Below are 13,552 nucleotides of genomic sequence, written 5' to 3'. Positions count from 1 at the left end.
TTTTAATTGTTTCTATACCATAAGAGAAAATATATAAAATGCAGACATTATTATAATACAAGAATGTTGTTTTAAAACATTGAACCTCATATGAAGCCCTTCAAGTGACACTGCCTTGACAATTTATTTCTAACTACAGTTTTATAATTCATATTAAACTACCTTTATTCAATCCTGAGGTTTTTATCTCATCTACAATACACAGACAACCTCACCTGACCTTACTTCAGTTGAAATCCCTCCCAACATCCCATAAAAACAGTTGATACTGATAAGAGCAGTGTCAGTCTGCAGGGTGGTACATGTCTCATCTGTGACCATAATTCCATTATTTTCTGACTATTTTTTTCATACCTACAAGTTGCTGTGCACACAATCTGTGATTAAGCCAATCTAACTTCATTTTTATTTATTTTTTGATTTTAAAGAAAGCAAAAACAATTGAAGCTGCAAGCAGCGTTGAACGGCAGTCGCACAGCCATTCATTTTGGGATGTGGCGCATGTTGAGGTGTGGTGTCTGTCGGAGTGTGACAGAAATGTCAAGTTGTTGAGACTGAGCTGAGCAACTTCAAAGGTTGTATCACAAAGTTTCAGGCAACAGTACATGCAAATATATAGCAATTTTCCGAGTTAAGGTGTGGTTTATAAGGAGGCAAAATGAAACAAACAAGTCTGAGAAAAAGACAGAAAAAAGCTCAAATTAGTGTTTAAAAAAGAGGCTAAAATATATTGACGTCAGTGTAAAGATGCTCAAAGATACTGGGAGCCAGTATGAAGAAACTGAAACATACTGGGAACTAAAATAAAGAGACTGAAACATACTAAGAACCAGTGTGACAAGGCTAAAACATACTGGGAGTCAATTTGAAGAGGCTAAAACATACTGGGACCTAATTTAAATAGGATGAAATAAACTGGGATCCAATTTGAAGAGACTGAGACATACTGGGAGCCAGTGTAAACGGACTGAAACATACTGGGAGCACTCCCTGCTGGCCTTCAGGACTGGTAACCAATAGTGCAGGTGCAGTGCATTTTTACATTTTCCTACCAAATATAGCTTTAAACAGTGTAAAACATTTGTTTAAAGAAGTGTTCATTAGGTGCACCAGAGCAATATACAGTAAAATCAGGCAAATAAAACATAAAAAACAAGTAAAACTACAGTCGTGTTTGTACCTTTATTCTCTTTATTTGTGCAAAAATGACAAAATTTGCATGGTTTTCATTGATTGCAACACTGTCCTCTACAAAGAAAGTTGCTTACTAAGTTGTATAGCCTTAATGTTATTAGTCTACCAAGTGTTTTCACTTCATTTACAGAGAGTTTTTCATGGAATAGTTAGCTCTAAGTGTTCTGTTAGCCCCATTCAACCTGCAGGAGCTTGTAGTGACGAATATTTTCCTGCCATTAAATAAAGAAAAAAAAAACTTTGATGGATAAAAACAAATAACACCAGGAATGAAAGCTATGATGTATGATAAAAGACAGTTTGAAAACTCCTAATTGTCAAAGAAGATGACTCTCACAGGTCAGAAACTTAGATATGACTGATAGAAATGATACACAAATGCAGATTTTATGCATTGTCTATTTCCCACATATCAGAGAAAAGGCTTTAAAAATGAGGAGAAATGAAATGGTCTAAAATAAGGACCATACTATATTTGACCATGAAGACTAAATCTATATTTGTACAAAAGAGTGGCACAGACTGATGGCTTGACATATTATTTAACCACCTAACTTAGGTCATAATTCACTAGATTTACTCTTAACTGCTTTTAAGGGCAGCACAAAAAAACTTTCCATTATTATCATCAAATTACTGATAAACTCTCAGTTTGTGTTCATCTGAGTCAATCTGCACTATTTCTATGACGACCTAAGTTGCATGGTCATGCATAGAGCAATTTAGAAGAAAGTGAAACCAAAAGCCAGAAGCAAAAAGTGACAGGCCTGATTTGTCAGGTATAATGATAAGAGTATTTTTCTTATTTGATACACAGTCATTCGACAAAATGTCCCCAAATGAAAATATTCAACACTTAATTTAATATTTGAATCATGCTAATCAACAAGGTTTGTATGGTTTTAATTGACAATACAACAAGTAAGTGTATTTGTGTATTCTATATGTGTTTTATTCAGTGTTTGATGTTGAGCTTGATGTTTTCCCAACAAAAACAAAGTTTATTCATCAATGAAACTTTTTTTATTGCACCTGTCACTCAATTTAGTGCGATTTAAAGCCTGTGTTGGACCTTCATGGGATAAGGTTTGGGAGTTACAGTGCCCCCAAAGATGGGAGTATAGTCAGGTTTTCCTGCATCCTCAGGCCAGATGAACTTAAACTTTCTCAACAGAGTCACCATGATGAGGAAGAGCTCCATACGAGCCAGACCCTCTCCAAGACACATCCGAGGACCTGAGGAATAAAAAACAACTCAAAGTCATCCACAGCAATTTGATTTGACTCACTCTATCTGTACCTGCCACACCAAGTGTGATACAGTTTTTATGCTTTCATACCTGCAGAGAAAGGCATGAAGGCATCTGGTTTGACAAACTCTCCCTGGTCATTGAGGAAGTTTTCAGGGTTGAATTCATGAGGGTATTTCCACTGACCCTCCTCATTCAGCACTGAGCTCAAGTTCTGGATGATCATCATACCCTGAGGAGAAAATGAACCAGAGGAACCCAGGTCATAAAAGACTCTTTTCACTTTGTTGCCTCTGTTTCCAAAACCTACTTAACTATTTGCCCCATACCTTTGGAATGGAATATCCCATGAGTTCTGAGTCTTTAGTCGTAGAATGAAAGACACTGAGTGGAACAGTGTTGGCAATCCTCTGCGACTCATGGATCACAGCCTGGCTCAGAGCAAAAGGAAAACGACGCAGGCTCTCAGAAGATCAGCCACAAAAACATGGATCAATACAGCTGCAGCAGGCAGCAATATGTTTACAAACAGGAAACAAGGCCATAATAAATTACATTTAAAGAGAGTGATAACAATGGATGTCCAAATCCACAGATTATCTAAAAGATTTTATAATCTTCTGCCTTGTTTTGCACTTTCACATGTTGACCAGAAGTAAAATTATTAGGAGAAATCCATCATATGATATCCACTACAGTACCTGCATGTAGGGCATCTGGTGTCTGTCATCAAAACAGGCCTGATCCTTCCCTTCCAACACCCGGTCTATTTCCTGCTGACATTGTTCTGAGAAGGCAAGATAATATCAGACATTGTATTCCAGATTTAATGTTTAAACTTAAACACTGAGATGGTAACAAAGCATGACAAAGTCGAGGAAAAATGGAACCTTTAGGTATACAGAAGCCTCAAATCATTTGAATACACAAAAGTAAAACAAATCAGCAAAAATGTCTATTTTCCATTTAAGTTCCTAGTATGGTGTATGGTAACACAAGTGCATGAATTTTACAGGTTTCATATTGAAAGACAGTTGTGGAACTACAACGTCAGAAACAGAAAAATAATGCCTCATATGTCCATGTGCAGGTATACCTTGTATGTGTGGGTGATTCATAAGGTAAAGAAAGGCAGTTAGCAGGGTGTTGGAAGTCGTGTCAGTCCCAGCAAACAGAAGATCTAGAGCAGTAAATATGAGTTTGTCCTCTGAAAATGAAGAATCCTCTGCTTTCTAAAAACCGGAGAGTGATCTTTGTAAGTCAAATGCAAGTAAGGTAAAAATGTTAGTATACCATACTGATGCACACTATGGGAGGTGCAAAGAGTCAGCTTTCGACCACAATAAGAATACAATAGGAATGTGTTCTCCTCAATTTAAACACAACCAATATCCATTACCACAACATATCATCGAGTTAGAACTTAGTTCTAGATAGTGATCTGACTGGTTTCACACACCTTTTCCATTTCATCCAGGTAGCAGCCAAGAAAGTCTCGAGGCTCTCCAGGGACTCTGGTCTTCTTGTGCTCGTTCAACAAACGAAGTACAAGTTCAGAAGAACGCTAAAAAACACAAGTCATCAGTCATAATTTATATAATTTGCTTTGGGTTTGTCTTCATTGTATATGCATGCCTAATCAGTGTGGTTATTACCTAAGCACTCTTCACAGATGTAAAGTATGTAGGATATGTGGGTGTGTGACTAATGATTCTTAAAGTTACCTTAGTACCCTATAAAGGCTTGTTTTGTGTTTTCACTGACAAAGTCAATACAATGTTTATTTTTGTAGTATATACAGAGCAGTTTTTGTCACACCCTCCACCTCTGGCCTCCTTCTGCTTCTGCCCATCCCAAAACAACCCTTGTCACACTGCTGTGGATTTTGTTACCGGACTTCATCCGTCTCAAGGTAAAATCATCATTCTCACCATTATTAACCGTTTCTCCAAAGCCGCCCACTTTGTAGCCCTTCCTAAACTTCCATCTGCTAAGGAGACTGTGGAGATGGTGATCCACCAAGTTTTCAGACTACATGGCATCCCTGCTGATATTGTCTCTGATCGTGGGCCCCAGTTTACCTCGACGGTATGGAGAGCTTTCTGTGCAGCCCTCAGGGCAAACATCAGTCTAACTTCTGGTTTCCATCCACAGTCTAATGGCCAGATGGAACGAGCAACCAATCTATGGAGGCATTCCTGGGCTGCACGTCCTCAGAAAACCCCACCGCCTGGAGCAGCCTTCTCCCATGGGTAGAATACACACACAATTCATTGTCTAGTGCTTCACCTGGACTGTCTCCCTTTCAGTGCTCCTTGAGAAATCCACTACCCCTGTATCCTTCCCAAGAGCAAGAGATCACCGTTTCCTCGGTTCAGGCATTCATCAAGAGGTGTGAAAGGACCTGGAGGTGGGCTTCCCTCCTGTGGGCCACACAGAGGATGGGGTGACAGGCCAATCGTCACCGATCACCTGCCCCGATGTACACCCCGTGTCAAAAGGTTTGGACCCACACCAAGGACTTATCACTACGGGTGGTTTATTGGACCCTTTGTTTAGAACACATCATGAATCTCAGCACGGCCTGCCTGAGGCTGCCGACTACTATGAGGATCCATCTGACGTTCCATGTTTCTCAGGTCAAGACCATGAAAGAGAAGGAGAGTCCACTTAAAAGCCAAACGCAGACCATTTTTTTTTTTTTTTTTCCCCAAACGCAGACCATTGCTCGACACGGGACCTTTGAACAACCTCAGCCAGTTTGCTGATCCTTGTTCCGTCTAGCTCTTTGCGTTTACCTTGTGCTAACTGCTGTTCTTTGTGCTCTAGTTCTGGATCCTCTACCTGCTGATAAATCCCTCACCTGGATTCTCCACCTGTTCTCCACCATCAGTATGGACTCTCCTGGTTCCCCACCTGATAACCACCACCAGCTCCAGCACCTGCCTCACCTCTGCCATACACCACGCCACACACCACCTCTGCCTGCCTCGTCCTTCTCCGCTTCCCTTCATAACTGTAGTCGCCTAAGTTCCCCGCTCACTCTCAGAGTCCAGCCGCAGTTTAGCTGTCCAGATCTGTAGTTGTATTTCTTTGTGAGTACTTTATTCTGATGCCCTGTTCCACAGTTTTGGCATCTAGTAATATTTCGGGTAATTAGTATATTCTTTGGTAACTTTCCTAGCTTGGTCATACCTAGCCCTGGTTAGTTATTCTTCCTTCTTTATCTTAGACTAGGAGTTTCTTTATTAATTTTTCCCTGCCAGTCCTGTAGGGGTCTCCCCTAGTTTCAATAGCAGCAAATGCTTTTCAATTTCGTGGTTTATGAGGAATACTTCCTGTTGCAGTTTTTCTTGTGATTTTTTAAACTAAATTATGTTTTACTCCAACTGCCTGTCTGCTGTGTCTCTGTTGTTCTGCGCTTGAGTCTCTGTAGCAGTACTGAAACAGTTTTTACCTTGACATTCTTGAAGGCCTTGTTGAAGGGCAGTGGCAGCTTACGAATAAAGGGAAGAGTGTCATACAGCTGTAAAGAAAGATAAATCATTAGTTTATTTCAATCTAAATATGCAGATTCTTATTACTGGCATGAATTGTTTTGAGCAGATGGTTTTATTATCAGTTACTTTGTTTGAATGAGATGAGTAAAGACATAAAAAGTACATCTTGTGATAACTCTTAGGAAGAAAATTGATGTGTGTGTTGTAGAACGTAATAATACATGCCAGTCTCCATAAAAGTACTGGTTAGTCCTAGAATCAGCTTTTCTGAGCTTAGGCTCAGTCCGTCACCTTGGACTAGATGAAACTTTGTGTAGGCATTAATGACATCCACATGATACATTTGACTGATTGAATTTACTGACTTTTCATCTTGCACCATAACAAGGTTGATATTTGGAGTTTTATGTGAACTGTCTCAACGACTGGATCAAGAGTGAATCAATATATCAGTAAACGGATAATGCACAATTCAGGATCAAATAACTGATTACTTTCAACTTATATAACAACAACAATATAGCAACAATTCCAGTGTTGATCCAGGAAAATTTGGTTGGTGCATCCATCAGTCTACCACTCTGGTCCAACTGAAATATCCTGACAAATACCTGCTATAAAATGCCATCAAATAACACACAAATATTCATTGCACTTCAAAGATGATCAGCATGTCAAATGATTAATTTGTAGGAATTGTTCATGGCCAAAAACCCACTTTCCCAAGACATTCTCAAAACCATAAACTTGACTTTTTGTTCAATGCTAGTTGCCAAGTATTAGAATACAGACATGAGAAACTATGGTAGTGAACATCATAAATAGTTTATTTTACCTACAAAGCATAGCATGGCACAAATCAGCCTTACAGAGAAGCGAGACTGGCTGTAGACACTTGGTCTTGGTCAGATTTGTTATCTCAGAAACATGCTTTGACTCACCATCGCCCATGGTCCATTGGCGATCTTGGCAACCTCTGTGACACACTGGATAATTGTTGTGATGAACTCATCATCATACTCATAGCGTGTACCGAAAAGAACTTGGCAGATGATGTTGAAGGCCGCATTATGAAACATAACTTGAGGACAAAGAGTTTTGCCTGTGAAAGACACAACACAAACTAATTTACGACACAGCATTGTACAAGAAAACAGAACACCATTAACAGAATCAATAAGCTGCTTTCCACTGCAGGAACATCTGTGCATGTAGCGATGGCAAGATCTACCTTGTAAAACTTAATTTAAGGCTGTTTTCAGGCGCGGGAAGTTAACAGTCAGTATTTGAATGCAACTCTGGTTTATTTACAAGGTCCTTGGGGACAACAACAGAAATCAAGATGTACAATGAACTAAAAGTTGAGAGCACTACGCTCAGAATCCAATTGCGGCACCTAAGGGCCGGGCGGTACTGTAATGCGACAGAGTTATGGCAAAATAATAACCAACTCGCTGTAGGTAACACCAAGGCAAGAAATGTTAATCCTAAGAACAACTAAACTCGAGGCTATCTTTAGGAGGGTAATGAACAAGGTAACTAAGACAGAGGGCTTCACAAAATACGGAGCTCTTAACGAGAACTATAACTATAAATGGACAGCAAACTCACGCAGTACACAAGGAGAACTCAGAACTGGCTCACAGCTGAGGCAGCCAGCATTAGGAGCAGCAACAGGTGAGTGTCTCCCCAGCTCGGAGGGTGCTGAGTTCAGTGCTGACGGCACACACGGCAGGAACGGGTGGGTCCAGAAGGAACATGTCTCTTTTTCTTTCGTTTACCCTTTTCCTTCTTTACGCTCCGGCACTGAGAGCTGGGTCGTGTCGGGTTATATAGTGGACTGGAGGAGGCTGATTCGTTGCACCCACTGAGCTGGCTGATTACGGCTGATGGGGAACACCTGCCGCCTCCCCTGCACTGCTGGGCCGCCCCAACAGGCAGGAGGAAGGAGAGGGGAGGGCACTAACTCGGCCTGGCAGCAGCCAGCCTGACACTTTCATTCATTTGTTTCCTGTTTATTTTGATACTCACTTTCCTCAGGTGTCACTTGTCTTTTTTACTTCCTTTGCCATTAAACCAACCTCAGGCTTTTCCTTTGTGTACAGTACATTTCATTTACAGAGTTAACAATGGCAAAACAAATTTTATCAGCACTATGACCACTCTCTTTATCAGGTTGTACTGGTAACAGTGGAATTCTTAAATAAAATAAAAGGACAGAAGCATGCTGGTACCAAATGTTTCCATCCCTCCCCCTATCCACCCATCTACTCCTCTACCTCTCTGCCTCTTTACCTCTCTACCTCTTCTGTCCCTCTCAACCCGCTGGGCAGCAGGCAGATGGGTCGCCCCACATAAAGAGCCGGGTTCTGCTCAAGGCTTTTTTCCCTGTTAAAAAGGTGTTTTTCTTGCCACTGTAGCCTTAGGGCTTGCTCTGGGGGTCAGGCATTTGGGTTCTGTAAAGCGTCTTGAGACAATTTGACCTGTAATTGGTGCTATATCAATAAAATTGAATTGAATTGAATTGAGGAAAAGGTGCACAAGCAACAGCGATGGCTGCAGCCTCGGGAGGATTGTCAAGAAAAGTCCATTCAAGAACTTGGACGAGCTTCACAAGGACTGTGGCTGATGTCACTTCATCAAGAGCCACCATGTACAGACATCCCCATGAGAGGACTTACACTGGTCATAATTCTAATTTCAAGACAACCCAAACCAGAGACAATGTCAGAAGATTTTACCTGGACTGAGCAGAAAAAGAACTGAACTGTTGCTCAGTGGTCCAAAGTCTTCCTTTCAGATAAAAGTACATTTTTCATTGCATTTAGAAATCAGTGTCTTGGGTCTGGAGAAAGAGTGGAGAGTCAACATAACAGAATCCAAAGTGTTCAAACTCCAGTGTTAAATTTCTGAAATCTATGATTTGTCATGTAATGTCATCTGCTTACACTGATCCACTGTGTTTTATCAAGTTCAAAGTCAGCGCAACATCTACAAGGACATTTTAGAGCACTCCATGCTTGCATCTACTGACAAGCTTTATGGAGGTGCAGATTTCTTCTTCCAGCAGGACTTAACAATCCTGGTCAAAGTGTCAAAACTGCTACCAAAGGATTTACTGACCATGATATTAATGTGCTTGACTGGCCAGCCAACTCACCTGACCTGAACCCAATATTGGGTATTGCCAAGATGAAGGTAAGAAATACCTGGCCCAAAAATATAGACGAGCTGAAGACCACTATCAAAACAACCATAAAACCAGGTCCATCTGTCAGACACAGCCTGTGGTATGTGATCATTCAGATAATTGTGGTTTTACTTGCCCTGCACTGAGGTTACTCAGAAAATTTCAGCCACCTTTTCCTGACTTCTGAGTTACATTTGATATAATAAACAGCAATGTGTCTTATGACAAATTACACTTCTAAATTATTGTATCTGTAAAGGACATTGCTGTTTACAATAGCATTATTAATGCACTGAGCACCACAAAGCTCACCCCTTTCGCTCACATAATGTTTAACTCCTGCAAAAAATGTTCTGATATAGTTTGGCCCAATTTTCCTTATCAGAATTTGATCGTATCAGATATTTTATTGCCTACAATTCCTCTCTAGTGCCTGTTGGTGCTGTCAGCCTTGATGACTTTCAGTCAGTATCGCTCTCCCATGCCTCTAACACAATCATCCATGCAAAGTCCACCACCTGCCTGTTAGACATCGCTCCCATTCATATGTTAAAAAATACATTGGACACTGTCAGACACACAATCATGCTCATTATAAAAAGCAGCCTCACAAATAGAACTGTCCCCACCTGCTCCAAACATGCAATAGTTTAATTGAACATGCCATAGTCTAGACAGATCCAACATCAGAAATTTCCAGCCCATATCCAAATTTCAATTCCCAGAAAAATTCTTGTCAAGGCAGGTTACCCCAACTCTGACAGGTTAAATTCACTCACTCACAGGCTCGGGAAAAGCAATGGTGAATGCATTTTTAGTGCAAGTGAGAGCACTATTAGACAGCTGTGACTGTTATGTGTAGCAGCTATTAACATCACAGAAAGGGGAAAAGACACGGTTTATTTGTCTTATTTTGAAAGAATCACACATACTTCTCAAAGCATTATTTTTATTTTAATGAATTTACGTTGACTTTGACAATTATTCTTCAGTGGCCTTGAGCTATGTTTTAATTTGTTAATGCTATTTATATAATGTATTCTTGTTTTAAGTTTTATCACAAAGAAAAGTCAGTAAAAACATTATTACAAGTATGGTGAAAGTAATTAAGATGTCATAAAATTATTGATAACTACAAAGTGGATTTATTGTAAATACGCGCCATAATAAACTTGATTTGATTTGGCCTATCTTAGTAAAGGAGGTCAGAAGAGTCCACTGTTCCTGACCTGCCATAGTGCTTGGATACACTCCAAGAATGCAAGCAGTCAGCTTAATACCAACAACATGTTATGCAATCACATAAAAAGAACCGGAGTTACTGAGTAACCCATGCTCCTGTCAGTGACCACTACAAAGGTGATTTAATCATTATAGCAGTTTAAGGCATTTTAAGAGCAGCATCATTCATTATAACATTTTTCTTACTTTCTCCAAGTCCTCCAAGGGGTTCTGTAGGTTTAGGTGCAAAATGTTCCCCAGGATGGGCAGGACAGGGGGTCCTGGTGGAAAGTTCTTGGGCCTCCTGGGCCTCAGTTGAAGGATGATGAAGCAAATGCATAGCCCCAGCAGGACAAGTGAAAGAAACATGGCAGCATGGATTGGACTGAACTAATGAGAGTGAATGATTAACCTGCTTTTAAAGGGTACCTTTGTTCTTAGCCCTGCCTCTTCTGGCTATTTTTCTCTGTGTTTAGGTAAGTGATAACATCAGAGGAAGTGAGTTGTTGCTGGTGAGATATTGTCAGATAATCTGACGCACCAGTTGGTTTGTTACAGTCATCCATCATCACTGAAAACTGTTGGCAACAGCCTGGCTACTGTCCAAAGCAAGAAACAGGCAACAGACTCCCGATTTCAAATTGTCATCCTGACATCAGTGCTATCATAAAGGCAGAGTAAAACACCCTGTTGTATTTATAAGAAGGCATGTTTTGTGACTTACTGATCAAACAGAAACAAAGCCAACTGAATGGTAGTTTGAACCATCTCCACCAATTATACTGATCTGATGTAAATGCTGACGGTAACTTTATTCTTTGGCCATTGCATTGTGCAACGGACGTCTGCGTCATCGTGGTCTTTTAAGGAAATTAAATCTTCAACTTCAATGCAAGACCTTCAAGCAACACTGCTGCATTTTAGACATTTTGATTTACATGCCTTGATGATTTGAATCTAAACCCAATTCTATTTTTCACACTACAGCAATTCTTATTAATCATCTGAAGTCAATGCAACTTCTGGTCATTTTTGCTCCTGTCACATTCTGTGGATTCATTTTTAGCTGCAGTATGAAGGTGTGCGCCTCTATGGAAACAGCACAGATGAGTAACAGGAACTGTGCAGAATTTCTGTGCAGTATAATGTTTTACATTTTCCTAAATTCCCATAAGTGTCACTAATGCTGAAAGAGTTTGGATATATCTACTGGTGCGACTCACAGGTCATAAGTGATGAACCCGGGATCATAGAGTGTTTCGGGTCTTTAATCTTCATACACCCTTGCCCGGGCGACTCAGCCGGTGGTGATCAGTCCCTGGCTTGTGTCCAAGTGGCAAGCTGCTCCACGGATTCCCCCCTATGGATCCACAGCCACCATGAGGCCCTCTCTGCTGCCTCTAAGATGTTCCTGATGGCTCTCTTCAATTGCAGTCTTTTAACTCCAAAGGTTTGAAGGTTCGCAGAAGTGAGTGGCCAGCGAAGCCTCGGCACCGGACCTCGACTGGCTCACAGTGGGCTTTCCAGCACTTTATGGCACCCTGTGCTGAGCTCTGTGTCCTTAGCTCTCTTCTGCTCGTGGGCCTCTTACGCTCGTGGGACTTGAAGCTGCCAGTCACGAGCGGTGATGAGGAGCCCCCCTGTAGAGCTGGGTTGATGGACTTGTGCCTTCTGCCCTGCGCTAATGAAAGTGATTGACTGTTTGGGGGCTTCCTGGTTCTTGCTGTGCTGTATGGCTGTGCAGATGGAGTCCGCCAAAGCTTTTAAAACTGAAAACTGAAAAAGTGGTGACTGTACATACGATACTACTACATACTATTTTAGTATTTGTATTCATATCAACCACAGTCTCTGAATTTTTGTCACATGGCTGTTGGATGCAGCTCAGTCGCTCGTAGCTTTCCAGTTGTACTTTTTTGTTTTTTACAGATTTTGGGTTGGGCTTTATTTTGGGTGAATTTTTGATGGGACATGTAGAATAAGGAGATTTTGATGAAATATGATTTTAAGCTTTGGGTTCATACTCCCAATGGAATGGGACGCCACAGTGAATAGTGCAAGGATCAAAATCCGACTCATCTCTCTGTTTAAACAATTTCAGTGACTCTGATAAGTGATTGATCTGAGTGAATAATTTAGCGACTGGCTAAGTGATCTAGTGATAACTTTGGTGACAACATGCCTTTAAAACACCCGCAGAAGTTACATTTCACCAAATTACATTTATTTGGGACACTTGGTCCATGTCAGTCAACCAAATATCCTAAAAATAGCTCCACTTATTTCATTATTTTCTACATTGTAGATTAATACTGAAGACATCAAAGCACACCATGAACTCATATGGAAAAGTGTTAAAATGTTGTTGGCTGACTCATCTTAGACCATCTCAACTGGATTTGAGTAGGGTGATTGTGGAGGCCAGGTCATCTGACGCAGCACTCCATCCCTTTCCGTCTTGGTCAAAAAGCCCTTACACATCCTGGAGGTGTGTTTGGGGTCATTGTCTTGTTGAAAAACAAATGATGGTACCAGTAAGCATAAACCAGATGGGATGACATGTCACTGCAGAATGCTGTGGTAGCCATGTTGGTTAAGTGTGCCTTGAATTTTGATTAAATCACCAACAGTGTCCCCAGCAAAGCACCCCCACACCAACACATCTCCTCCTCCATGCTTTATTGTCATTTCTCTTTACTGAGTTGAGTGGTTTTTGCCGTACTATGGATTACAACAGCAGTCAAATAGGGATATCCACTGTGTACTAACCCTACCTCTGCACAACACAGCTGATGGTCTCAAACATATTAAGAAGACAAGTAATTCTACAAATTGATCCTAGTAAGGCACACCTGTTAATTCAAAACCATTCCAGCAGACTACCTCATGAAGCTGATTAAGAGAATGCAAAGAGTGATGAAAGCTGTCATCAAAGCAAAAGGGGGCTACTTTAAAGAATCTAAAATAAAAAAACATATTCTGATCTGTTTAACACTTTTTTTGTTTGCACCATAATTCCATATGTGTTCTTTCATAGTTTTGATGTCTTCAGTATAAATCTACAATGTAGAAAATTGTTAAAATAAATGAAACCCATTGAAAGAGACGATGTGTTCAAACTTTTGACTGATACTGTATATAGTATGTGAAATCATCAGTGATTAATGTTCAGTTTGTTTTTCCAACAAAAACAAGGT

The 13,552-nt window shown here is 40.5% G+C and overlaps 1 protein-coding gene across 2 annotated transcripts; it reads right to left on the bottom strand.

Moving 5' to 3' along the window:
* Positions 1–1,168: 1,168 nt before the first annotated feature.
* LOC111579895 (cytochrome P450 2F2-like) lies at positions 1,169–13,418 on the bottom strand. 2 transcript variants are annotated; one of them, XM_035955888.2, is made up of 9 exons: positions 10,563–13,418; positions 6,886–7,046; positions 5,902–5,970; positions 3,904–4,008; positions 3,541–3,676; positions 3,146–3,231; positions 2,774–2,875; positions 2,535–2,676; positions 1,169–2,430 (listed from the first exon to the last, which is right to left on the bottom strand). In XM_035955888.2, exons 1-9 carry the CDS (start codon positions 10,693–10,695, stop codon positions 2,249–2,251), a joined length of 1,116 nt encoding a protein of 371 aa, XP_035811781.1. In that variant the 5' UTR covers positions 10,696–13,418; the 3' UTR covers positions 1,169–2,248. The 2 variants fall into 2 exon arrangements, with proteins under 2 accessions (XP_035811781.1, XP_054865444.1); XM_055009469.1 differs by lacking the exon at positions 10,563–13,418 and adding an exon at positions 7,556–8,183.
* Positions 13,419–13,552: the final 134 nt, after the last annotated feature.

Source organism: Amphiprion ocellaris, chromosome 3 (assembly GCF_022539595.1).
Source record: "Amphiprion ocellaris isolate individual 3 ecotype Okinawa chromosome 3, ASM2253959v1, whole genome shotgun sequence".
Taxonomy (NCBI): Eukaryota; Metazoa; Chordata; class Actinopteri; family Pomacentridae; genus Amphiprion; species Amphiprion ocellaris.
The sequence above is the reverse complement of the archived record's forward strand: the minus strand, read 5'-3'. Positions and strand labels throughout refer to the sequence as shown.

Excerpts from the sequence above, each read along its gene's own strand:
- LOC111579895 (XM_035955888.2), bottom strand. The coding sequence starts at position 10,695 with ATGCATTTGCTTCATCATCCTTCAACTGAGGCCCAGGAGGCCCAAGAA. Across the intron at positions 7,047-10,562 it reads CCTTGGAGGACTTGGAGAAA|GCAAAACTCTTTGTCCTCAA; the intron begins GTAAGAAAAATG and ends TGTCTTTCACAG. Across the intron at positions 4,009-5,901 it reads AGGCCTTCAAGAATGTCAAG|CGTTCTTCTGAACTTGTACT; the intron begins GTAAAAACTGTT and ends TGTGTTTTTTAG.